Here is a 26,035-nt window from a genome sequence, read left to right on the forward strand (position 1 = left end):
TGCTGAAGTTAACATCATGTAATTTTCTTCATGTAGGGAGAGCGTGGTTTTGATGGTCCAAAAGGACCTCGTGGCCAGCCAGGCATTGGCATAAAAGGTGAAAAGGTGAGCAGTAAATATGTCAGGCAGTTAACAAAATTACAAAGGAATCTAATGCAGTGGGGGTTGATATTAGCTACAAAAGATGTAATGAAGCAAAATAAAGAATTTGGTATCTACAATAGGAGCCTCACAATACTTATTTTGTGGTGAGATTTATAGCCAATAAACTGCCCCAACCAATTCTAAAATCTCTTCATAGTAAAATGTGAGACGGAACAAAAAGTGATTGATTCTCTGGGAAAGTTAAGATCTGGAATGGGGGGGGGGAGAGACTAACAGTCGTTTACAGCAGCTGACCAGCATGTGCTAAGATGTATAAATGGATTCTTTAGAATCTTAGAATAATAGGAGTGGAAGGGGCCTCGAGAGGTCATTAAGTCCAGTCCCCTACACTCATGGCAGGAACAAGCACCATCTAGACCATCCCTGACAGGTGTTTGTCTAACCTGCTCTTAAAAATCTCCAATGATGGAGATTCCAGGGCTTGGTGGTCATAGACTCAGCAAGTGAGTCTGCCACACTATAAAACACAAGTGGAAAAAGAAGAAATGTTAATAAGGGGTAGGGTCAGAGACTCAGCTGGTGTATATTGAAGTAACTCCATTGACTTCAGAGGAGCTATGCCAGTATACACCAGCTGAGGATCCGACCCAAATTGTTTCCATATCTTTACAAAGTTAAGCAATTGTACTTTGTTCAACAGGGTGAAATTGGCCCACCTGGTCTACCTGGGCCTATTGGGTTATCTGGCATTGGGATTCAAGGAGAAAAGGTGGCATTTTCATTTTTAAAGCATTTCTGTAATATTGGGAGACTATTTTAATTTTAAAGATTAATTTAAAAATCTTTTTAGGGGGTAGAAGGCCCAAAAGGACCACCTGGTCCAAGAGGGCCACCTGGACAAGGGCTACCTGGATCAAAGGTAAGGAAATTCACTGATGTAAGAGCTACAACAGAAATTTCTGGTTTTAGCATTAAACGTCTGGGGGTTAACGTTCTTGTTAAACCCTGGATTTGTGCTGGAAATGGCCCACCTTGATTATCATACACATTGTAAGGAGAGTGATCACTTTAGATAAGCTATTACCAGCAGGAGAGTGGGGTGGGGGGAGAGAAAACCTTTCGTAGTGGTAAACACCCATTTTTTCATGGTTTGTGTGTATAAAGAGATCTTCTGTACTTTCCACAGTATGCATCCGATGAAGCGAGCTGTAGCTCACGAAAGCTCATGCTCAAATAAATTGGTTAGTCTCTAAGGTGCCACAAGTACTCCTTTTCTTTTTGCGAATACAGACTAACACGGCTGTTACTCTGAAATCTGTTAATGGTAATATTTCATTAAATATATAATTTCTGCTATCACCAGTAGTCTTGATAATGGATCAGACAGGATGACTATGGCACCTGGCACCCCTCTATACACCTTAGGTATAGAGGGGTGCCAGTATTTAATGCCAGTATTATCCCTGCCTGTTCAGCTGTCAAAACATTTACAAAATTTGATAGCCTCACAGCTTTCTTGAGTGAAGGAACGCAGAATGTTGTTCCCAGTCTTCCTGTTCTTACATCTTTGGTGCCCTGAGTATACATACGGCGGTAGCATCCCACTTATCAGAAACCATATTGATATGCCATATCTTGCCCATTTAACACTCCTTTTCCTTTAATTTTATTATACAATTCCATATCTATCTTAAGAGGTTTCCAATTGTAATGCATTTTCCCAAAGCGATAGATTAACCTCTTTTTGGTCTTTCTTTTCACGGAGATCATTTGTCTACACTTTAACCCTACTTACATGAGACATTTTGAGTTTTTGCCCTACACATTAACTGCTTAATTCCCAGCATTCATCATATATTAGTTGGGTGTTTCCATCTTCTACATTTCCAGTGACTTTAGCCAAAAAGGTTAAATCCAAAAGCTTCATTTTTAAAGTAATAGGCATTTCACCCACAGCTCTCTGCAGTACATACAGCAGCATTGTGATGAAGGCAGCGCATGCAATGAGCTTGGGCTAAGTCAAGCTTTCTCAAATTTGTTTTTGATGCCAAACTGAAAACCTGGCACCCATGCTCAATAATTTGTCTTATTAGCGTTCTGAATAGCATTACCACTGCTTTCTTATTTGCACCACAGAGAGTTCCAGAAATACTTCTAAGTCATTTGATTCTGCCTTTACATTTATCTCTAATGTTGTCAATATGATCTTTCCAAGGGAGCTTGCTATCAAATACTACACCTAAAAATTTGAAAGCTTTTAACTATACTTATTTGCTGTCCATTATAGATACAATTTATAATCTTTTTAAAATTTTCCTTCTTGTGAATATTATTCCCTTAGTTTTATCGATTGAGAATTTAAAACCCCACGTTTCCCCATTCTACACACTTCATTAGTGCTTCATTTACTCTTAAGCAGCTATTTCATGGTTTCTGGTTTTGGCCATATGGCCCAGTAATCAGCAAATAAAGTGATGCCTATTCCTACACTTATTTCTTTTGGAAGATCACTTACCAAGATGTTGAATAAAGTAGGACTGATGAAACTCTTCTGTGAAGTGCCATTTGTAAGTGTATATATACTGGAATAGACTTTCCCTACTCTGACCTGCATAGTTCTTTTACTTAAGAAATCCCTTCTACACCTATACATTCTTCCTTTTATATCCATGGTAGCCACTTCATAAAGTAAACCCTCCCTCTATATCATATCATAAATTTTTTCAATATCCAGAAAAGTGACTATAAATTCTTTAGTTCTTTTACCTTTTCATTCTTCCATTTCTATCCTTACAATACGGTCAGTTGTCTGCCTTCCCCTCCTAAACTCACTCTGCTTGCTACCTATGAGTCTGTTTCTCTTGAAGTATGAAACCAATCTCTCAGTTATCATTTTTACCATTTCAAACATGTTGTAAGGGCAGTTGGCCTGCATGCATCAGGTCTGGATCATAGCTTGCTTGGTTTCCTTACTGGAACATTAACCACATGTTTCCAGCCAATTGGCTCCTCACCTTTTCTTCATATACTACTGTACAGTTTTAGTACTACTCTCAGTCTTCCTTCAGGTAGGTGTTTACAGCTGTTTGCTGCTACAAATTTCCTGACTTTATAATCACCACCAGCTGGACTTCATTATCAGTTAAGTCTGGCCTTCTCTCTCTTGCAGGTACTGCCAGGTATGTTAATTGGCTCTCAGACCCACATTAACCCCTTCATGGTCCCAATCACCCCATCACAGGATCCCAGTTCTGAATCCTTTCACATCATTAGGAGTTTGATATGGTTATAACAGGTTTAGCAATCTCTGTCAGGTAAAGAAAAGTAACTAGGGAACAGCACAGCGCTCCTCACACATTTGGAATGATTAATAGCAGGGATATGCTCTACTCATGATATAAAGAGACATGAGTAAAGTGTATTTGAGTCACATGTGCTCTCAAAATGTCTGCTACATTATTCATACATTTACAGCATTCATCAGTTTCAGTGACAAATTTCCCAAGAGAGGATGAAGTAGACAATACTCTGGAGAATCTAGCCCTTTGTCAAAATTTTAAAAAGCTAGGACCTCAAATAATGCATTTTTATTAAGCTGAATGCTCTTTCTGTAAATGTAAGCTGCTAAGACAATGTAGTCTTATCTTTCTGGTGTTAAAATTCTTCAAAAACATTTTCTGTTTAAGGGTGAACAAGGCTTGCCAGGAGAAACTGGAGCTCCAGGAGAAAGAGGACTTGGGGAACCTGGTTCAAAGGTATGGTGTTAATAAAGAGCTCTTTCCTTCTCCTAAATTACTTATGCGCTTTTGAAAATCCCACCTGTAGGCACTAAAACATGGACTTACAAGTTAAACTTTAAGCTCCTATTTTTGAAAACTGCGGACACTAACTTTTAATGGCATCCAAAATTGTATGTTTTAAAATATTAGCACTATACGCTAGTAGACAAATTCCATAGGACTGAAACAATCCAGATGCCTAGCCAAAACTTAGGCTTCAGTGGTGCTTAGGCCTCACTAAACCTGGCTGCACAATCATGCACAACAGTAAGGGGGCATAGAAGCTGCTTTAGTGCCCAGCACAGGCTAGCCACATTAGCAGACCCTGAACAGCAAGGGGAGAGCAGCAGCCATGGGCTGTTACTCTCCCTCTTTAGAAAAGTGGATGGGGAGTGAGCAGAACCTTGGCTCTGTCCCCAGCTCACCAGCCAATACATCGGAGCTGGCACAGAGTGGGGAGTAAGTTATGTCAGTAAAAAGGGTTGGCACAACTTATATCCCCTGTGGGGGGCATGGATGAGTGTTCATGTCACACTCCCCATCAGTACCCAGCCCAAGATGGGGAAGCTAATGATCCAACCAGCGGACCAAATTTGGTGATGAATCCTGGTCATGTGCCAGCTGAGGCACCCTGTGAATACGCTAAGAAGACTCTCCCTGTGACACACAGGGGAAGCAACAACCAGATTGTGACTGTCAGTCTAAAACTATTTGAGATCAAAATCAGTCATTGATGGACAGATGAATACAAAATATATAGCTAGGTGGTTTTTTTAATTTACAAATGTTTATTTGAATCCAAAATTACCACATTTAATCTGAATCCTAATGTATCAGCTCATATCCTTAGCTGGTGTAAATTGTCCTAGCTCAATTGACTCAGTGGAACTTTGCTGATTTATATTAGCTGAAGATTGGGCTCATCATACCATATTAAGGTCAATGCTAGTATTTCTTAAAATACTGTCACTGTTATTAGTTAAAATGATAGGATAGTGACTCTTAAAATAAAAGTTAGTATCCCTAGTCAAAATTAACTCAGTTTGCTGGTAAAATTCATTCCATCCTCAAAACTACCTAAATTTAAATTGAAAAATTCTTTGTCCATTCTATGATAAAGACAGTTTATAGAACGGTATTTAGTATATGGAAGGAAACTGTTGTCCATAATGACAGGTTTCAGAGTAACAGCCTTGTTAGTCTGTATTCACAAAAAGAAAAGGGGTACTTGTGGCACCTTAGAGACTAACCAATTTATTTGAGCATAAGCTTTTGTGAGCTACAGCTCACTTCATCGGATGCATAAAGTGGAAAATACAGTGAGGAGATTTATATACACACAGACCATGAAAAAATACACATTGTAAGGAGAGTGATCACTTAAGATAGCTATTACCAGCAGGAGAGTGGGGTGGGAGGAGAGAAAACCTTTTGAAGTGATAATCAAAGTGGGCCATTTCCAGCACATTTCTAGGAGTTAACAAGAATGTCTGAGGAACAGTGGAGGGGAGGCATAAACAAGGGGAAATAGTTTTACTTTGTATAATGACTCAACCACTTCCAGTCTCTATTCAAGCCTAAGTTAATTGTATCCAATTTGCAAAGTAATTCCAATTCAGCAGTCTCTTGTTGGAGTCTGTTTTCGAAGTTTTTTTGTTGAAGAATACTCACTTTTAGATCAGAAATCGAGAGACCAGAGAGATTGAAGTGTTCTCCGACTGGTTTATGAATGTTATAATTCTTGACATCTGATTTGTGTCCATTTATTCTTTTACATAGAGACTGTCCAGTTTGACCAATGTACATGGCAGACGGGCATTGCTGGCACATGATGGTATATCACATTGGTAGATGCGCAGGTGAACGAGCCTCTGATAGTGTGGCTGATGTGATTAGGCCCTATGATGGTGTCCCCTGAATAGATATGTGGGCACAGTTGGCAACGGGCCTTGTTGCAAGGATAGGTTCCTGGGTTAGTGGTTCTGTTGTGTGGTGTGTGGTTGCTGGTGAGTATTTGCTTCAGGTTGGGGGGCTGTCTGTAGGCAAGGACTGGCCTGTCTCCTAAGATTTGTGAGAGTGTTGGGTCGTCCTTCAAGATAGGTTGTAGATCCTTGATAATGCGTTGGAGAGGTTTTAGTTGGGGGCTGAAGGTGACGGCTAGTGACGTTCTGTTATTTTCTTTGTTGGGCCTGTCCTGTAGTAACTGACTTCTGGGTACTCTTCTGGCTCTGTCAATCTGTTTCTTCACTTCAGCAGGTGGGTATTGTAGTTCTAAGAATGCTTGATAGAGATCTTGTAGGTGTTTGTCTCTGTCTGAGGGGTTGGAGCAAATGCGGTTGTATCGCAGAGCTTGGCTGTAGACAATGGATCGTGTGGTGTGGTCTGGGTGAAAGCTGGAGGCATGTAGGTAGGAATAGTGGTCAGTAGGTTTCCGGTATAGGGTGGTGGTTATGTGATCATCACTTATTAGCACTGTAGTGTCCAGGAAGTGGATCTCTTGTGTGGACTGGTCCAGGCTGAGGTTGATGGTGGGATGGAAATTTCTGAAATCATGGTGAAAAAGAGAAATTGTAATGAGTATTAGTGCATAAATCTCCTCACTGTATTTTCCACTTTATGCATCCGATGAAGTGAGCTGTAGCTCACGAAAGCTTATGCTCAAATAAATTGGTTAGTCTCTAAGGTGCCACAAGTACTCCTTTTCTTTTTGTGGTCCATAATGGAAATTCAGAAAAGAGGTAGAATAGCACCCGCATGATTGTGTTTATTGAGGTTATTGAAAGTCAGGAAGATGGACAATGAAACAGGTAAGACTTAAAGTTGATGGGGATGTATTTAACTTACTTAATGAAGAGGTCTAAATATGTAAATTAGTTAATATCCCAGATGACAACTTAGTTAACTAGCATATAATGATATTCCTTCAGCTAGGGATGCAGCAAAGTTTCTTGCAAGCTATCCTGGTGGACTACTTCAAGTCATCTAACTGCAAAGACCAGCACTGGTCTTTTCAGAGGTTCATACTCCACAACAAACAATTCCAAGCTACCTCAACTTCTAAAGTAGTAAACAAAAACATTAATACCCATTATTACAGTATGTAGTTCCACAACTAGCATTAATTTACTGGTTTCAGATACTGTTAAAAGTATTTGTGTGCTTAGATATTTTTGTAAAACCTGTTCTCATTTATGTCGGTTTTCGCAAAGTTGTCTATCATTGTGGTGCCTGAGCACTGACATCAATTCACAAGTTATTAACTACTACTACGCCTCTCAATTCTTATATCTTCAAAAACAGGTTATAAGTCTTGTAAACTTTCAGCCAAACACAAATTTAGGAACTTAGGTCACCCTCCCAGACTACCAATATTCAAAACAATTGTATGCCTAACTAACATCCATTATATAAAAGCAGCAAAGAGTCCTGTGGCACCTGATAGACTAACAGACGTATTGGAGCATAAGCTTTCATGGGTGAATACAAATCTACAAGCCTACAAGGTGCCACAGGACTCTTTGCCGCTTTTACAGATCCAGACTAACATGGCTACCCCTCTGATACTTGATTAATTACATAGTTTATCCTTAATATATAATGCATGCTCTTAATAATCAGCTAGTACAGTATTTCCTGATCCTTCCTTCCTTCCATGTCTGGAATTCAGAGTTCTGTGTACAGAATGACTGCAAGATTAGATCTCATATGCCTAAAGGTTTTTCTTGCAAAAAATTAGGAGCCCTTTTTTAAAAAAAGAGGTTCCCAGATTATAAGAGATAATGGTATATAGTTACATTTAAGATATGGACATGTTTTTATTTATCTCCATTTCAGGGTGAACCAGGATCTTCAGGACTGGCAGGTCTGCCTGGTCTTCCAGGGGAAGATGGAGCCCCAGGACAAAAGGTTTGTGTATTTCTTTGTCCCAAACCTTTCTCCTCTCTCAGCTCACATACTGCCTGCCCCATCCCTCATATGGATACCCTGGTCCAGCAGAAAGCCCTCCATGGAGTCTGGGACAAAGGGATTGACAAAGGGATTGCTGAGAAAGGGAGATCTAGATGCAGTGATGACCTGTAACAGGGTACACTCACCACTGAGTCAGGGGATTAGCTCTCTGGTGCCCAGTCCTTTGGTTGTTCACACCATGGAGAATGGTTTCTCTCTCTCTGTAGACTCAGGGTGCTCCCTCTTTGTGACTCAGCCCTCCATCCAGGTCACCCTCCAGTCCTCCCCTTCCAGGGTACCAAAGTCCCTCTGGACCAGCAGTCTGTACACTGTCCCAGGCAGTCCTCTGTGCCAATTCTATGCCACTTTCCCAGTGGCTGGTTCACAAACACGGGCCCACCCACTACACCAGGTTTCAGCCCAGCGACCTTATGCCTAGCAACCAGTCTGTTCAATCCCAGACACCGTTGCTATTTCTCTAGACCACTTCCAACCTTGCTCAAGCCTCTCTCACCCAAAACCCTCTGGGTTGACCATCATTTCAGGGTCCAGACCCCAGGGCTTATGGTCTCTTCTAGATTTCATCCTTTCAAAAGAAAGGCTGCAGACCATCTCCTTGCAGCCCCCTTCTTCCTCTTTTGTATGGCGAAGCAGACTTGACTGAATAGTTTATACCTGCCACCAACTATAGTTCCTCATTACTTAGCCATTTATAATGTCTCTCTGCCCGCTGTCTTTCAAGTAATGTAACAGTGCCTTTTAATAATGCCCCATTTCCCCAATGTTTTTACTAAATAACAATATAATTTTTGTTACCTTAAGATGTTTAAATTCCTCAGAAAGTTTCTCCCTTTCTTTATCAAAGACCTTACATAGCTATAAAAGGTCATCAATTGTTTCATTCACCCTACAGAACACACACAGTCCATCATTGGGTCTATTTATTCAAAAAAATATTTCCGTTTAAGCCACAATGGCCAGATAGTGCTCTAAACTAAAACACTTCATTAGGTCTATCCCTGCTCTGATGTATGTTATTAGCCTCAACTGTAGCAGCCCCCTTCTGCTGCAAACTTCATGGCTTTATACAAGCTCAGCCTCCCCTGCCCAGCTGGGCAGCATCCTCAGGTAGCCTTTATCAGTCCCTGTCTCTTCCCCAGGTGCAGTTATATGGTTAATTGGCTCTTTCTGAGCCACCTTAACCCCATCAGGGCTGATGTGAACATCCCATCATAGGTCCACAATTATTAACGGGCTTCCCATGTTGCCAATGATATCAGAGTTTGATATGAGTATACATGAGGGTGAGCTAGAAACCTTTGACAGTGCCTTTTTTCTTTCTCAAAAATAAATAAATTGATTGATTTTTGGGAGGGGTGGGGGGTTCAAAATTCTCAGCCCAAAAGTATATTTTGAGGGAAATCTTTCACAGAAATATGTTCAGCCATTTTTGAGTTACCTGATGTCAGGGGACCAGGTCATAGGTAGTCAGACTGAGTGGTCAGAGCAGGAGTCAGGCCTAGTTGTCAGAGTCAACATACCAGAGCCAAGGGTCCAGAGAGTCAGAGCTAAGGGTCATAACTGTGTTATCTGGAGTCAGGGAAAGCAGGAACAGGGCTGGTTCCAAGGCAGGAGCAAGGCTGGGACAGGACTGGAACAAGGCCAGGTGCAGAGCAGGTTCTAGGCTGGAGCAAGGCAGGAGCAGGGCTAGGAATGAGGCAAGCAGAGGAAGGCAGAAAATCTATGGGCATTTGTGCTGAGCAGCCAGTGCTTTGCTATTGCTGTTGGGCTTATAAATCAGGCTGCTGATCCTGCAGGCAGTGGGCACTGCGATTAATCAGGCAGTTCTAGGGCAGTGCAACTGACCCTATTATTTCTTAGTAGTGAAGTTAGCAAGGAAGCAGGCCAGTATTCTTCTTGGCCCCGAATGCTTATTGGCCAAAGGCTGCAGTGCGGAGAGGAGTGGGGCTAAGCAGGAAGTTTTCCCCAGATTTGGCAGGTGTCCAAGTTTGCTGATACATTGATTTAAGAATTTGGGCAGAAAACCAGACTTTATCGCCTATAGTGAAGGCCTGGTTCTCAGAAAAAATAAGAATGTCATCCAGGTAAATAGTAATGAATCAGTCCAGCATGTCCCCGAAGATGCTGGAAGGTCGCTGGGGTATGGCATAGACTGGACAGCATGACCAAATACTCAAAGCGACCATAGTGGGCATGGAAGGTCATCTTCCACTCGTCTCCCTCTCAAACACAGACACACACCAGGTTATAGGCCCCACTCACGTCTAGTTTTGTGAAAATTCGAGTGGAGTGCAGTTGATGTAAGAGTTTGTGGATGACAGGGAGCAGGGATATCAGTTCTGAATAGTCACCTTGTTGAGTGCCCAGTAATCAACTCAGGGCCTCAAGGAGCCATTCTTCTTCTTAACAGAGAAGATTGGGGCCACCACCAAACATGTGGATGGATGGATAAACCCCTTCTGTAGGCTTTCGTGCAGATAGGTGCGAAGAGTCAGAAGATCTGGTTCAGAGAGGCATATATATGACTGAAGGGAACCTTGGCTCCAGGCTGAAGGTCCATCAGGCAGTCATAAGTTCATTGTGTTTCCTTTGTCAAATAAGTGCACTCCAGTTTCTCTGTAATACTGCAACCTGTTATGACTTTCAAGTACATTATTTCTACATACCTGGAAAAATAGTCTATGTCCCTGAGAGACTTAGCGATGCCAACCTAACTTCCAGTGTAGATAGTGTTACTGCCTCTTGGGGATGTGGATTACCTACACCAAGGGGAAAACTCCTCTGGTCGACATAGGTAGTTTCTACACTGAAGTGCAACAGTAGTGCTGCCGAAGCATTTTCAGTGTGTAGACATTCTCTAAGACACTATCCAGCTCAGGTAAAGTATGTTATGCAAGGGGCAACCGAGTGGCTAAACATTATAATACAGTTTGCATTACATGTTTAAAAATAATGTACTGAGCTTGACATCATTTATTGCCAGAAACATGTCACCTTGTACATCCCTGCAAGAGTTCATTACTGAGACTGTCTGAAAACCTGAGGCCCCACTGAGGTCAATGGGAATTTTGTCATTGACTTCAAAGGGGCCAGGATTCCACTCCTGCTCCTGCTGAGCTGCAGTTTATTCAAACTAATTCAGAATTTATCTTATAACAAATGTAAATACAAACTCGTCTGAGGTATCTCTTACTCTGAGTAAGCAATGCAGGACTTGCTACCTGAGTATATAGTTTCTATGACTAAAGAGAGGACTTCTGTTTCCAGCCTTACAACTTAATAATAAAACTAATTAAAAATACAACTAAATTCAAGTGCTGATTTGTTTTTTTCATTACAGGGGGAGCCAGGAGTACCTGGCCTTCGAGGTCCTGAGGGTGCCCCCGGGATTGGAATACAAGGTGAGAAGGTAAGAATTCCTTGTGAAAATTAAAGTTAGCTAAAGCAATGCTCAGGGAATAGATTTGTCACAGTTTTCCCCATCTTGGTGGAGTATAAATAAATACAGTGAAGAAAAAGTGCACTATGTGATTTTCTTAATTATATTGTGAAACAGGCTGACTGCAAAGTTGGTTTCAGTCTCAGCCCAATAAAAAAAATGTAGTGAAATTGATAAAATACAATTAAAGGCAAGTTTTCATTGTGGAGCTGGGCAGCCCATCAATCCAGTAGCAATTCAACACACTGCTACAGTCTCCAATCCTGCAGATCCTCCGATTGCTACTCATCTGAGTAAGGATTACTCAAATAGATGTTTGCATGATTGGGCCTATGTTTGCATGATTGGTTGCAGGAGGATGAAACACCTCTGATCATTCTCTAGGAAGCCCTCTAGACACCTGAAAAATGGTGACAGGTTTCAGAGGGGTAGCCATGTTAGTCTGTATCAGCAAAAACAACGAGGAGTCCTTGTGGCACCTTAGAGACTAACAAATTTGTTTGGGTATAAGCTTTCGTGGGCTATGACCCACTTCATCAGATGCATGGAGTGAAAAAAAGTAGGCAGGTATAAATATACAGCACATAAAAAGATGGGAGTTGCCTTACCAAGTGGGGGGTCAGTGCTAACGAAACCCATTCAATTAGAGCAGGGGTGGGCAAACTTTTTGGCCCGAGGGGCACATCGGCGTTGTGAAACTGTATGGAGGGCCAAGTAGGGAAGGCTGTGCCCCCCGACCCTATCCGTCCCCTCCCACTTCCCACTCCTGACTGCCCCCTTCGGAACTCCCAACCCATCCAAGGCCCCTGTTCCCTGACCCCCCACTCGAACCTCTGCCCCATCCAACCTCCCCCTGCTCCCTGTCCCTGACTGCCTCGACCCCTATCCACACCCCTGCCCCCTGGCAGCTCCCCTGGGACTCCCATGCCCATCCAACCGCCCCTGCTCCCTGTCCCCTGACTGCCCACGGGACCCCCTGCCCCTTATCCAACCCCCCACACACACTCTCCTCCCCCTTACCATGCTGCTTAGAGCAGCAGGAGCTCGCAGCCTGGCCGGAGCCAGCCATGCCACCCACGCTGCCCAACAGGAGCGTCGGGCTAGAGCACTGGCAGCGTGGTGCGCTGAACCTGCGGAGGAGGGAGGACAGCAGGGGAGGGGCCGGGGGCTAGCCTCTGCGGCCGGGAGCTAAGGGGCTGGGCAGGATGGTCCCGCGGGCCGGATGTGGCCCAGAAGCCATAGTTTACCCACCTCTGAGTTAGGGTGTCTGGAAGAAGCTGCATCCAGTCCTCTTTACATAGGTTGAAGGTCACCATAACAATAAGTTTTAAGGGCCAAGAGAAAGTGAAGACTGGAAATTACACTATCTAAGATGAGTTCAAAAGATTTCCTCTCTAGGAAATATATTTAGGTGATATCCTACAGGGTAAAGAGAGAGTTATGGCTGGGGTTGGAACCCTAACTGAGTGTTTCCAGAATTTCAGATGTTTAGGTCTTCTGAACCACTATCTCGTGTGTATTTTTGTTATAACTGTGTTCTAATAATGTGTTAATAGTTATCCCTTTACAACCTACACTTGATCTTCACATTTTTCTGTCTAGAAGTATATAAACAGATTAATCAGGGTGAGTGTTTTGGCTTGTTGATTTTCCTTGACAGACAAAAAGATCTTATTATACGTATAGTGTATTTACCTTTAAAAAATGGGTCTCCAGTTATTTATTAGTCTTTTTTATTAAAATAATTTCATGTAAATGATTTCTCTATTATTTGATTCCACTCACTAGACTCGACTTTGCTGATGCAAGCAAACAACTCCTTTTGGATCTGAGTCTCTTCACAATGGTTTTATACCAGTGTAGAACCATTGACATTCAAGAAGCTACACCTGATTTACACAGATGTAATTAAGGGAGAATTTGGCCCATTGACTGCAATTGAAGTTGAATTAATTGACTTCCCATTGAAGTTAATGGAAATTTCTCATGTGCAGCAGCTGTAGAATAAGGCCCTTGTTTAGTTCATGGCCCCCTGGGGCAGCAGGTGTAAAACAGGTAGTTTGCCCTGGACCCCACTTTTGAGAGAGGCGTCAGACCAAGTGGTGTTGGGACCCAGCATATGGGGTCATAGCACCGCTCAGGTTTGGCCCAGCAACCCCTTCATCATGACAGAGGAAGAGCCAGGCAAATTTGAGTGAGTGTCATTGCTCTTGTGTGAGGTTGCAACAACTAACTGAAATTTAGCCCACCAACCTTTCTGTCATGATGGAGGGGACACTGGGCCAAACTGAGTGGTGCTGCAACCCTGCATGCCTGGTCATAGCACCCTGAGCAGGGAGCCAGGCCTAGCCCTGTGGGACAGGACCCACACCTATGAGGTGAGAGCAGGGCAGGCTTGCTCTCCAACCTCTCCCCCTGCCTCCCTTCAGTGGTAGTTATTTTTGGAAAGGATGGGAGGAAGCTTAGTTTCAGATTTTGCCCTAGGCCCCAAAAAGACCTGTGCGGCCCTGATTTGATTGATTTTTATAAGAGATTTCAAATGACTTTTTGCTAACCATATTGATAAAATGTAGAATAATGTTTCTTCATTTGTGTAGGGTGATCAAGGTCAGAGAGGTGTACGTGGATTATCGGGACCAACAGGAGTACCTGGACCTGCCGGTGCTAAAGTACTCTTAGTTTTGTACTGTATCTTTATAACTGAGGTCTCAAAGATATAGCTCATCAGTGGTGGAGATGGTGGGGTGAAAAGGCCACTGCCCCCCACCTTTTAAACGGGAGAATACATGTCCCCTCACCCCCAGTTTTGAGATCTTGAACTCAGTCAGGCTCAATTGGAGTGGAGGAGGAGAAGAGGGCCCACACCCTCTCCTTGGCCCCTGACTGAAGCTGGTTGGTGTAATGGCAGATCCTCTTCCCTGCTTGCATAACAGAAAAGCAGTCAGGCCAAATCTGAGTGGGTTACTGGAGACCCCATGCATCAGGCTGCAATGCCAGACACTCTCTCAACATTGGCCCAAATCATGACTAAGGCTAAGATTAGGTCACGGGTATTTTTAGTAAAAGTCATGGACAGGTTATGGGCAATAAACAAAAAGTCACTAAAAATACCCTTAACTACATCTCAGGTGCTAGGGGAGGGTGGGCGCTCCAGCAGACACAGCTGCTCTGGCGGGGTGCTCTGGTGGTCACCGCTACTCCTCGGGGGGAGCGGCCTGTGGTCCTGCTGCTGCTCCTGGGTGGGTGGATGGCCAAGGATCCTGCCACCGCCGCCGCTGCTTCCAGCGGGAGATGGTCCGGGGGTCCCGCTGCCGCTCCTCCTCCAGGCTGGGGGGCGGCCCAGAGTACCACTACTGCGGCTCGGGGGTGGCAGCCTGGAGCGCCGCCACTGTTCCCGGACCACTGCTCCAGGGCAGTGCCCAGGACCAGCTGCCAAGAGCCGCCCAAACAACAGCCAGCGTGGCTGGCTCCAGGGCCACCCCAGCAGCTGCTCTGGCGGCCCTTGGGTCAGTCACACCAGCCGCTGCAGCGGCGGAAGTCCCGGAAGGTCACAGAATCCCTGACTTCCATGAAAGACTTGCAGCCTTAATCACGACGGAAGGGTAGCCAAGTCAAATCTGAGTGAGTGGTATAGTAACATGGCACATGGGGTTGCAACCCCACTCAAATTTGGCCCATTTTGATTGCTTCTCCTCCTCCACACACTTCTGCAGTCCTTCTGGTACCTTTGATCTGGCTTGTCCTATGCACCAAAAATAACTGAATGCCATGAGCTCTCTCCTGCAAGAGATATGAATGACCACAAAAGTAAATACTCTCAGCACTTAATGTAAAACTCATTTCTTCAGCTAAGGATTCGCTCCGTAAGTTCTTTACATATGGGAACGTAACATACCCACTCATATATACACAAACAAACATTTAAAAAACCCTTTGAACTAATCCCACTATTTTTTCTACAGTCTGGGAAAGAAGATGAAGACTATTGTTATTTCTATGTTTAAATGTTTGGGAAGTACTTGGAATAATACAGTGATGGGGCTGTCATTGTCTCAGTAGGTACATATGAAACGGACAGGGCTTGATTTTCCTCTTATTTACACTGGTTTCGTGTTAATGTAATTTCAGTGACTTTAAGTTACTCCTGATTTACCCCAGTGAGAATGAGAGGAGAATCAAGCCTATCATCTCGAGCAATTTCATGTCCTTCCTTCAGCTTTCTATGAACTCTTCTGATGTTCACAAACACACAAGAGGAGTAAAAATTGAAAAGGGGTAAAATATAGAGAAAAGAACATTTAAGAACTCTAAGTCACATGTATTTAGAGATGGAAATCTTGTATTTTAAGACAAGGAAAGAGGCTGAATTTTTTAGTGTTCAGTTTATTCCAATAGTAAAGCCCATTGAGAGTCTTCCTATTGACTCCAATGTACTTTAGACTGAGCCTGTAGTGCATTAGTATAAGGATCTTCTAAACTTAAATATTGTAAAATGAACTAGAAAAAAGAAAAATCCCATTTTCCGTTGAGGAATCAGTATTATACTGGTAACCAGTATAATTGCACTAGTTAGAACTTGTCATGATCACTTGCAATTTGTTTAATAGAACATTAAAACATCCTTCAAGAAATGTTGCTACCCAGAAACTGCTCAGGCCCACCTCTCATAAAAATCCATTCTACTTTTTTCATTTGCTGTAGGGTGAACCTGGTGGGCCAGGACGTCTTGGAATGCCGGGCCTTCCTGGTCGAGCTATTCTAGGACCAAAGGTAACGTCTGTACTCCAAGCTGACAAATGTTTATGATCATCAACATATGGAATATATTAAGCATCCATTGTAGAGTATGGTGAGCTAATTAAACCAGGATATATATTTTCTTAATTATAGGGTGACATTGGGTTACCTGGTCCAGCTGGCCCAGTTGGAGAACCAGGAGTTGGGATTCCTGGCGCTAAGGTAAACCCCAAACTGGCAGACTAAAGTAAAAACATAAGAGAACCCAAGGTTGGCCTTACCCTATAAGTTGAAGAGCTGGTAACCTAGGACAGCAAATGCCCTATAACTGTCAGTGTGAATGACTGCAGTAGATTCGCAGAATCCCTCAAGAAAGACCGGCAAAAGACATTTAAAACCATCTTTACTCATCATTTTATAAATAACCATTTGAAAACTTGAAACCAAAATGTCAATTATTGAACATTTTTATTCCTCCAAGCCACAGCGGAGCTTATTCAAGATATTTGGGTTAGGCTGCCTCAATATATTTAATTAAATGTTGGTAAAAATTTTGCTAACAGAAAGTCAAACAAAATAAGTTTATTAACTCTTATTATTCATGTGTTTCTGTCTATCTTTATGGCTCCCATTATTGTATTCTGAACAACTACTAAGTATTTTAAAATTGTCTTTTATTTTAAACTATCTGACATATTTTCTTCACAACTAGTATGAGAAATAGCTTAAGTAGTTTCAAGGATATTGTGTGTGTTTGTTTTTCTGCAGGTATGCATGGGTGGGTGTGTTGTGTTATGAATGTGAGTAACTAATCAAGGGAGAGCTAAGTTTAAAAATCAGTTTTGTTATGAGTTCTGAAAATGATTAAGTCTGTCCTCATTCTTCTCAAGAGAGAGTGTGAGTTCCATAATCTAGGACCTGCTTCTGTGAAAGTTCTATCTTTGGCACTTACAAGCCTCTATGTGTTGATGGACAGTTTATTTGTTCCACAGCTGTTGTAAGAGCCATGACCACAGTGGGAGAGACAACCTCTCAGCTAGCTAGAGTCAATTGCATGGAGAGCTTGAGCTTTCTGTGTCCATTGGGAAGCAAGCACAGACAGCAGAGCACCTGGGTGATGACAAAAACTTACGTGCCATTCACATAGGTTGCTGCATTTTCTCCCTGTTGCAGTTTTTTCAGGAGGTGGCTTCATTCCTAAGTATGAGTTACAACAGAATCACCGGCATGGCCAGATCAGAGTCCAACAGTTACCAAAAGGACCACATAGCAGATGCCCTTGAAAGTGTGAGATGATATAGGAGAGGCAAATTATTACAAACACATTCCCTCTTCCCACACCCCTCAGTCTTGCCTAGCTTCATCTTTAGTCAGCTGCTCTTCACTCAGGTGCTATTTTGGCTAGATATCCAGAAAGGTGAGCAGTGGTGCAGTTTACATTTGATGTCAAGGACCCATGAAGTTGGGTGTTATTCCCATTCCTGTTTTTTCAGTTTTTGTTGACTTTGTGCCTGTGACAGTCCCTTGAGTACAGTCAGTCAGACCGTTGTTGTCTGTGTCTGTCTTCCACACAGTAACAGGAGAATGAAAAACATTTTAAAATATAAGAAAATGAGATTTTGAAACCACACAAACTTAACAGGGAACTCGGGGGCAGAAGAAATGCATGACAGTACTTTTAAAACATTTTTCTAAACTGACTGGATTTCAAGTTGATGGTTTCCCTTTAAATCCTCCATTTTATCCACAGAAAATGTACAACATATGCAGTGGCAGTGATAACTTCCTCCCACTGTTCTGCTGTAGTTTGGCAGCCTCAGCTGCAGGTACTGTCCCATGCAGTTAGAGGGTAATTCAGTTTCTGTGCCTCTTTGCTGACACTGTCAACAAGGGTGCCAATTTTGGGCCCAGTCCTGGAAGTTGCTGAATGCCCTCAACTCCGACAGGGCCTGGAGCGATGGTATTTGAGATGTGAGCATCGGGAATTGGACGGAGGCCATCAACTCATTCTACATGGGCCACCAAATTGTAACAATGTATGGTAATTACAGAGCCTTTGGACAAGATTTGAACTGGCATTCTAGAACTGAAAGGCCCTGTAAGTCCTCAGAGCCTTTCGGTCCCCTAACTTAAGCCCACTCTTACATCATCAGCCATTGATAAACTGAAATATACAAATAAGAGAGAGCCATTTTCAGTATTTGTTTGCCAAATTCTGCAGACGAGTTTTATTTTTGTGTAAACCAACCTGACCGCTATTGTATGGGCATGCGCTTTAACTATTTTTCTGCTATTATCAGGGTGACCGTGGTCATCCGGGACTACCTGGACCATTTGGGCCAAAGGGAGATGGTTATCCAGGCCCACCTGTGAGTAGACAATTTTTGACATGCCCATTGTGAATAGATAAACATGACCAGATGAAATTAGCCTCCATGGCTGTTGGACCGCAGGAAGTTTATGGGCCTCCTAGGCTCATCTGCCGTGGAGGCTCATCAAAGTGTTGGGAGTGAAAGGGAAATTTTCCCTCTGGGAAGCATGAGAGTCTAACTCCTTCCAAGGAGCAAAGCCTCTCATTCATTCTGATTACAATCTTCAAGAGATTACAAGTTGGAAATTTCTAATGCCATCACTGATGTTTCAAGCAGTATCCTTAATATCCTAATGCAGGGCTGGTTCTTCCCTCTTGACGTAGCTGATAGAACATCTAGTCAGAGTCAGCCAGGGAAACTGTTTAGAGCTAACTGTGGCGTTATGCCACAGTTCTGAAAATCAGTTCTTGCACAGCTGCAGTACACCAGTGGGAGCTCTGGGAAGCATCGTGCCTCAGGGAACTTCTAGAAAAAGCAGGTACCACATCACCCTTAAAGAGAAAGTAGTGTGCACATTCCTCTGCTGTTGGTCACTTTTGCTGACCTCTGTGGTGGGGTCCTTCTCACCCCTCTCAGCCCCCTTTCTCAGGCTAGGGCTGACAAATGCTTCCCCAGCCACATGAAGAGGGTTCAAAGAGAAGAGGCTCCTTGTATCCTCATCCTCCTTTGCGTATGCATGAGCCAGGCACAGTCTGACCCTTAACCACTTGTATACCTGTAACATGCAGAAACACATACTGCAGGACCTGTCAGTTACATGAGTGATGTGCCAACATTCCAGAGCATAATGAACATTTATTGTGAAGAGAGCCCAAAGTGTCTAATGATGATGAGTCAGCACTGATCTACATTAAGTTCTCTAATATTTCTAATATTTAAGAATTAAAGAAGTTAAGTGTCAAAATGTTGTCAAGTGAAGTTAGTAAAGGTCAAAATACAAATTACTGTCATGTTTTCTGATGCACTTGTGAAATCTGATGCTGGGATTCCTTGCATCTGGCTCATGGTATCAGAGAATCCTGTATCTCCAAACATGCATACAGTTCCCATAGACTTCAGTGCATGCTTTCCTGAAGGTAGAATTGAATGTGTTGTTTACAAAGAGAGAGTGTCCCATAAAAACACAACCCGCATCCCTTTGATGTAGCCTCAGATTAGATTAATAGTCTGTCTGTGTGTGCCTTCCATGTTAGGGACTTCCAGGTCTTCCAGGAGCTCCTGGTGAACAAGGCCCCGAAGGATTTGGATCACCAGGACCTAAGGTACAGGCTACTAAACTCAAATATAAAGCAAATTCTCATTTACATAGATATTGTTTCCTTCAGATGGGTTATATTCAAAGTACAGTCAGGTCTGTTAAACCCAGATTTGGTTTATTCATTAGTATCTAAAATATTATCCCTTTCAGAGACTTCTAGTGCATGGAGAAAAGATGTGCTTTTTTCATATATTATTGCATATATTCCTCTGTATTTTTCAAAAATATATCAGTTATCAGATATATATCAGAGATCAAACATACTTAATATTAAACACAATCATGGCCTAAGGACTTTTTGTTTTCTCTTCAGAGGACACTTACAACTTGTTTAGAATAGAAATAATAATTAGCCTAATGAAAATCTCATGCAGCTTTCCTGAGAGATACTAGTAAACACTAATGAATATTCCATGGTCACATTATTGAAGGGCAATGAAGGGCTATGGACTATGTACACAAATGGAAGTAGCTCAAAGGAATCTACAAAATTTAGGGAGAACCCAGATTCTGCTTCAGTTGAAATAAATGGCAAAACTCCCACTGATTCCAATAGGAGCCTGATCAGATCTATAATTAACAAATATGTGTAGCACTGATATATGCTTTAGGTATGGTGCAATATCACCATAAATGTAATTGCCCTTTAATGGTGCACTGTGGTACATTTGTTATGTGCTGTGTTTCATTCTTCCATTCAAACTTTGCTTCAGAACTCAGTTATCCCTCTCTCTCCAATGACTAGTGAGTGTACAGAGCATAATGGGATATCACTTCCCTCTCCTATGAAGGTCACCTAGATGTACTGACAATTGTTTATATAAATAAAAAGGAGCTGCAAGCTGATTTGAATTATACAAGTACTTTGATGGGATTTCTACAGTTTTATCACATTTTATATCTCTTGACATAAAACTCCCTCCCAACATAACCAGAATACTGTCTGCCCCAGGCCCCTGAGGGGTAAAGAGTAACACCAAACAGCAACTAAATAACATGCAGTCCAATTCAACTCCCCTGAGAGTCAAAGGAATGACTCCCATTGGCTCAGTGGCAGCTGGCTCAAACCCCTGGTTACTATATAATAAGAGTACTGAAATTATAGTGATGTTATGGCAAAGGCCATTTGCACCAGCTAAGAGGAGCTAGTCTTTTGTTCTTCAGTCAAATTGGACAACTTGCCAGTGCTCATTCCTAGTTTAATACATTTTCTTTGACCCAACCTGTCCTGCTCTTTAATTAGACTTGTTCAGACATGTGCTTTGGTGTTTAGCTAATTCCCCTATTTCCTTTTGTCCCCCATTGAGCACTGCAAACAATGGAAATCATAAAAACAAGTGAAACTCTGGTATTCACTCAGGAGCAGATGTAGCTTCCCAATTCAATGAGTGCACTATACTAAACTATACTATAAATTTGGTGTGGAGCCCAAAAGCATAGGTCTTCTGCCTCTCAGGATGGACCCAACTCCCCACTCTGGGCATTGTGATCTGGCACAAAGGGTCACTTGGGCAACCATCAACCTGAGTGGCACCAGATCACAATGATGACAGTGGGCACCCAGTCCCAGTCCCACAGGACAGAAAACATCGTTGTGGGATGAGTGCAGGGTGGGTTCACTCTCCAACCCCCCTCGGCTCCCTACCTCCACGTCTCCCCCTGCACTAGTGGAAGAAGTATATATTTGCCTAGGGTCCAGTCAAAATGATACTCCTTCGTGATGTTTCAATATAAATACCTATTAATGGAGTATATAAAACAATCAGTGTTTTTGTATCCTTGGTTTCATGATTTCTGTGCGTGCAACTGAACCCATAAACCCATGAAGCCGTGCCTGAATTCAGTATGTGATTTTTACAAGTATCAATTTTCAGGGTGATCCAGGTGTTCGAGGACCAGTTGGTCTCCCAGGTCCTCCAGGAGAAGGCCTTCCAGGACCAAAAGTAAGTCAATTAAACAGTTTTGTCTCACTTCATCAACAATTTTATAAAAAAAGAAATGTTTAATATACAAATATAATATAAATACTTGTACATACACACACACGCACACACACACACTGCAGTACTTTCTGTTCTCATGCTACTCTAGAAACAACTGGTCCCATGAGTAAGATAGAAGGGGGAGTCAGTGTCCCCATTTTGCAGATGGGAAAACAGAGATAAAGTAGTTAAGTGACTCACCCAGGCCAAGTGCTATTTTGTTTCGTACTATGCACAGAAAAAAGGAAATTTGTTAATTTAGTGATTGAGATCTGTCCAAGAAGTGTCACTTTTTCCAAACTTACTATGGGAAGGATCCTGCCTCCCTACAATCCCCAGCCACGAAACCCTTGAATGTAACAGTATTGCTTACACCAGGGTAGGAGGCAACGAGCCTGCAAACTGGTTTTGTATTGCCTGTACATTGCAGAGTAATGCTCCCAGAGGTTCAGTCCATGTTAGCATGGCGGACAGGGTCTTGGCCAAGGGATCTGTGACTACACTGATCAAATGGTACACAGTTATAGGGATAGGTATGTCTGTCGCAGAAGCTAACGCAGCCAGAAGCTGCAGTAGCAACCACAGAGCAGCCACAGCCTGTAGACTGGGTACAGGATTGGGCCTGTAAGTGGGATCCACTGTGTGGTTAGACACTTACAAATGATTAAAACAAAAGTTATGCACATAGAGATCAAAGAAGTAACCAGCACATTTTGTGTTTCGAAGTCTATTTCTTTTCAAATTTTGACCAACAGATCTAGTGAGAATTATTAGAGCTATATTTATATAAAATTCATGAATGTTAAAATGTGTTGGTTGCAGTTATTTTCATGTGAATAACACAGAAAATCCATTAAAAATGAAACGTTTATAAATAGGCAACAAAGTACCATTTATTTGCTTTGCCATATAATTAGTGCATGTGTCTTGCGGTGTTTTAAAATGAATTTAGTGTTGGTGGAAGGTGCTATATTGGAAATTCTAGTTCTTTATCCACAGGGCAGTCTTCTCCCCACTGCCTCACCAACGTGCTGCATCCTTTCACTGGAGAGCTCACCTCTAAGGGTGAGAGTGATTCACTGTCAGTGCCCAGTTAGTCCTTAATGAGCTTTCTGAAAGCTGAACCATATTACAGCTATTAGTTATCTGATAACATTTGAAAAACAAATATCTCCTTATTGTCTCTCTGATGAATTGTGGCCATGGTACTTCTAGGACAGGGGTGGGCAAACTTTTTGGCCCAAGGGCCACATCTGAGTATGGAAATTGTGTGGCAGGACATGAGTGCTCACAAAATTGGGGGTTGGAGTGTGGGAGTGGGTGAGGGCTCCGGCTGGGGGTGCAGGCTCTGTGGTGGGGCCAGAAATGAGGAGTCCAGGGTGCGGGAGGGGGCTCTGGGCTGGGGCAGGGGGTTGGGGGGTATGGGGGTGTGCAGGCTCTGGGCTGGGGCTGGGAATGAGGTGTTGGGGGTGCAGGAGGGTGCTCTGGGCTGGGACCGAGGGGTTCAGAGGGCGGGAGGAGGATTAGGCTGGGACAGGAGGTTGGGGCATGGGAGTGGGTTAGGGGTTCAGGCTCCAGATGGCACTTACCTCAAGCAGCTCCCGGAAGCAGCAGCATGTCCCCTCTGACTCCTACGCAGAGGCAGGGCCAGGTGGGTCTGCGCGCTGCCCCATCCACAGGTGCCGCCCCTGCAGCTCCCACTGGTCATGGTTCCCGACCAATGGGAGCTGCGGAGGCAGTGCTTGGGGCAGGGAAGCATGAAGACCTCTGGCTGCCCCTACATGTAGGAGCAGAAGGGAGGACATGCCGCTGCTTCCAGGAACTGTGCAAAGTCATGGCATACGCACAGCAGGGCAAGTCCCCGACCCCACTCACCGGCTGGAGCTCGAGGGCCGGATTAAAAAGATTTAAGGGCCGGATGTGGCCCCCGGGCCGTAGTTTGCCCACCCCTGTTCTAGGTGGACATCACACGTTATTGAGGAGTAACATGAAATTGTGTGATGATATGTTTGTTTTATTAGGTACTGTATTTAACATGTGTGGGTTTTTCTCCATTTAGGGAAATGTAGGACGGCAAGGGTCCCCAGGCCTCCAGGGACCTCCAGGTGAAGGTATTCAGGGATCTAAGGTATAAAGACTCACTGACTTCAGTACTCATACGTAACTCAGGGGAGAACCTGACCATCACAATATAAAGGAATTGAGAAACAGATTGCCTGTTTTTATTGCGTAGGGGTGGGTATTTGTTTCCTGTTTTGCTTTTTTTTTAATACCCTGGTTGGCTAAGGGGCTGAAGGTGGAGACTGAAAAGAGTAACATGAGCATCAACAGTGACTGTCCTCTTCCTCACTGCTAGATTAACAGCAAGGCCAAGGGGAGGTGGCCCAGGAGTTTCCAGGACAGATAGGTTTTAGTCTCAAATATAGTTAGCCTTGCAAGAGGGCACCAAAAAACAAGGCCATGTTTCCCTGTTCCTTTTCTTTCAATCCCTGTGATGCACACTTGTGCCAAGCTTGGAGTAGTTCAATTAACTGTCAGATGGGAAGGAGAAGGTGCAGCACTGAGTCTAGATGTCATGCTCCTCTTCTCCTATAGTTGGTACTTTTACACTGTGAAGGGATGCATCAGTGGAGAGTGATGATTCAGACCAAAGGGATGGGAGAGAGGAATGAGTGGGAGAGACACAGAGAAGATGGAAAAAGAAACAGAAAAAGCCAATTTTATTTTAAAATATTAAGAAGGAAAGCAGGCGTGTATATGTGGCTGGCATGTACAGCCCTTATTCACCCTGGTGAGAACTTGCTCCTATGAGAAGGTCCCATTCACTTTAATTTGTCTATTTACACAAATAAGTGCTCAGCAGGGCGAATGAGGGATTCACAAGCTGGCCCTTCTAAGGGTTGGAGACAGGAAGCTCAAAAATATTCTTGATGGGACGCAAGGAAAGCATATGTCAAAAATATATCTGCATAAAGAAATCTACATGACCTGTGATATTGTTCAGTATATTCATTAAAATTTAGCTTGAAACAATTTTGCTGTGAACATTTAACATTAATATATGATGAATGGTCATCAAGTGTTAACATTTCTAACTGAAATATCATTAGGGTGAGCAAGGAATTCAAGGAATGCCAGGACCTCGGGGGCCTCCTGGGGAAGGACTACTTGGACCAAAGGTACAGTATATAAATGAAAGATAATGTCTGGTGCCCAGTTCTCCCCTTGAAGTCAACATACTGGAGTCAACTCCGAGTGGAGTTACTTCTATTCTGGGGAGAAAGACTAGGGGATGAGAATTTGTAGGGCAATTTATGTAATAGAGAATATAGTTAGAGATGAGGAAAATAAGTAAATAGTATTCCAGATGTCATATTTTATCTTGCCATACTATAGTCCGATTAGGTGCAGTGGTATGCAGAACTTTTTAAATTGAGTTTTTACTAATGTGGCAGCAGATTGTTCCGTTTGCCATCTAGTTCAGTGGAGCCTGCTCCTTGGAGCTTCTATTCTGTCTGATAGAGTATGTCTTCTTTTCATTATCATGCACGCCTCTTAAAAAGTGAGCCAATGAGAAATTCACAGTAGAAAGCCAGCATTTCAACTCCAGTATTTTCTTCCCTCACAGATATTATTAATCTGATTACATCTTACACAAGTCAGAGTGCAAGAAAGCAATGAAAAGCTTTATCTGAGTTTAGTACAATTTAAAGGTACTGTTGTAACTAACGCTGGGCTTGATCCTGCAAGGTGCTGAACACCTCATTGTAAAGTGCTCAGTGACTCCTCTTAAGGTCAGTGGGATTTGGGAACATCCAGCCCCCCACAGGATCAGGCCTTCAGTTTAATATTTTATAAAGTACCTTTCACAATATTACAATTTAAATATATTTTGAAATATGACATGTAGAACTTATTACAATAAAAAGCAACAGAACTTTGGTAGAATAGTTTTTAGTCCTTTCCAACAGCTGCACAGGGTTTCCACAATGACAGCTAGATATAAAATGAAAAGTTTAACTGAAAGATGTGACTTACAGCTATTGTCTAACTAATGCATCATTCCAAGGGTGATCGCGGTGCTGCAGGTGAAAGGGGAAGAAAAGGAGAAAAAGGCAACATGGGTGATCCTGGTTTGTTCGGAGAACCTGTGAGTTCCTACAATTCATCAATGAGTTTGTTGTAACAAATTTTAAACACCCTAAGTATATGACTGCGTATAGAATCATAGAATCATAGAATATCAGGGTTGGAAGGGACCCCAGAAGGTCATCTAGTCCAACCCCCTGCTCAAAGCAGGACCAATTCCCAGTTAAATCATCCCAGCCAGGGCTTTGTCAAGCCTGACCTTAAAAACCTCTAAGGAAGGAGATTCTACCACCTCCCTAGGTAAC

General features: G+C 42.9%; 1 protein-coding gene across 1 annotated transcript in view; it reads left to right on the forward strand.

Moving 5' to 3' along the window:
- Positions 1 to 26,035, forward strand: part of LOC311528057 (uncharacterized protein) — a 70,412-nt gene that overhangs the window by 35,983 nt on the left and 8,394 nt on the right. Inside the window, exons 15-29 of the mRNA XM_084642675.1 lie at positions 37 to 105; positions 806 to 874; positions 956 to 1,024; positions 3,792 to 3,860; positions 7,719 to 7,790; positions 11,194 to 11,262; positions 13,890 to 13,961; positions 15,994 to 16,062; positions 16,183 to 16,251; positions 18,330 to 18,398; positions 19,595 to 19,663; positions 21,534 to 21,602; positions 23,701 to 23,769; positions 24,752 to 24,820; positions 25,711 to 25,791. Of these exons, the coding sequence (XP_084498801.1) occupies positions 37 to 105; positions 806 to 874; positions 956 to 1,024; positions 3,792 to 3,860; positions 7,719 to 7,790; positions 11,194 to 11,262; positions 13,890 to 13,961; positions 15,994 to 16,062; positions 16,183 to 16,251; positions 18,330 to 18,398; positions 19,595 to 19,663; positions 21,534 to 21,602; positions 23,701 to 23,769; positions 24,752 to 24,820; positions 25,711 to 25,791 (1,053 nt within the window). The remainder of the gene's footprint in view (positions 1 to 36; positions 106 to 805; positions 875 to 955; positions 1,025 to 3,791; positions 3,861 to 7,718; positions 7,791 to 11,193; positions 11,263 to 13,889; positions 13,962 to 15,993; positions 16,063 to 16,182; positions 16,252 to 18,329; positions 18,399 to 19,594; positions 19,664 to 21,533; positions 21,603 to 23,700; positions 23,770 to 24,751; positions 24,821 to 25,710; positions 25,792 to 26,035) is intronic.

This window comes from Lepidochelys olivacea (genome assembly GCF_965140295.1).
Source record: "Lepidochelys olivacea isolate rLepOli2 genome assembly, chromosome: 11".
In the NCBI taxonomy this organism is placed as follows: domain Eukaryota; kingdom Metazoa; phylum Chordata; order Testudines; family Cheloniidae; genus Lepidochelys; species Lepidochelys olivacea.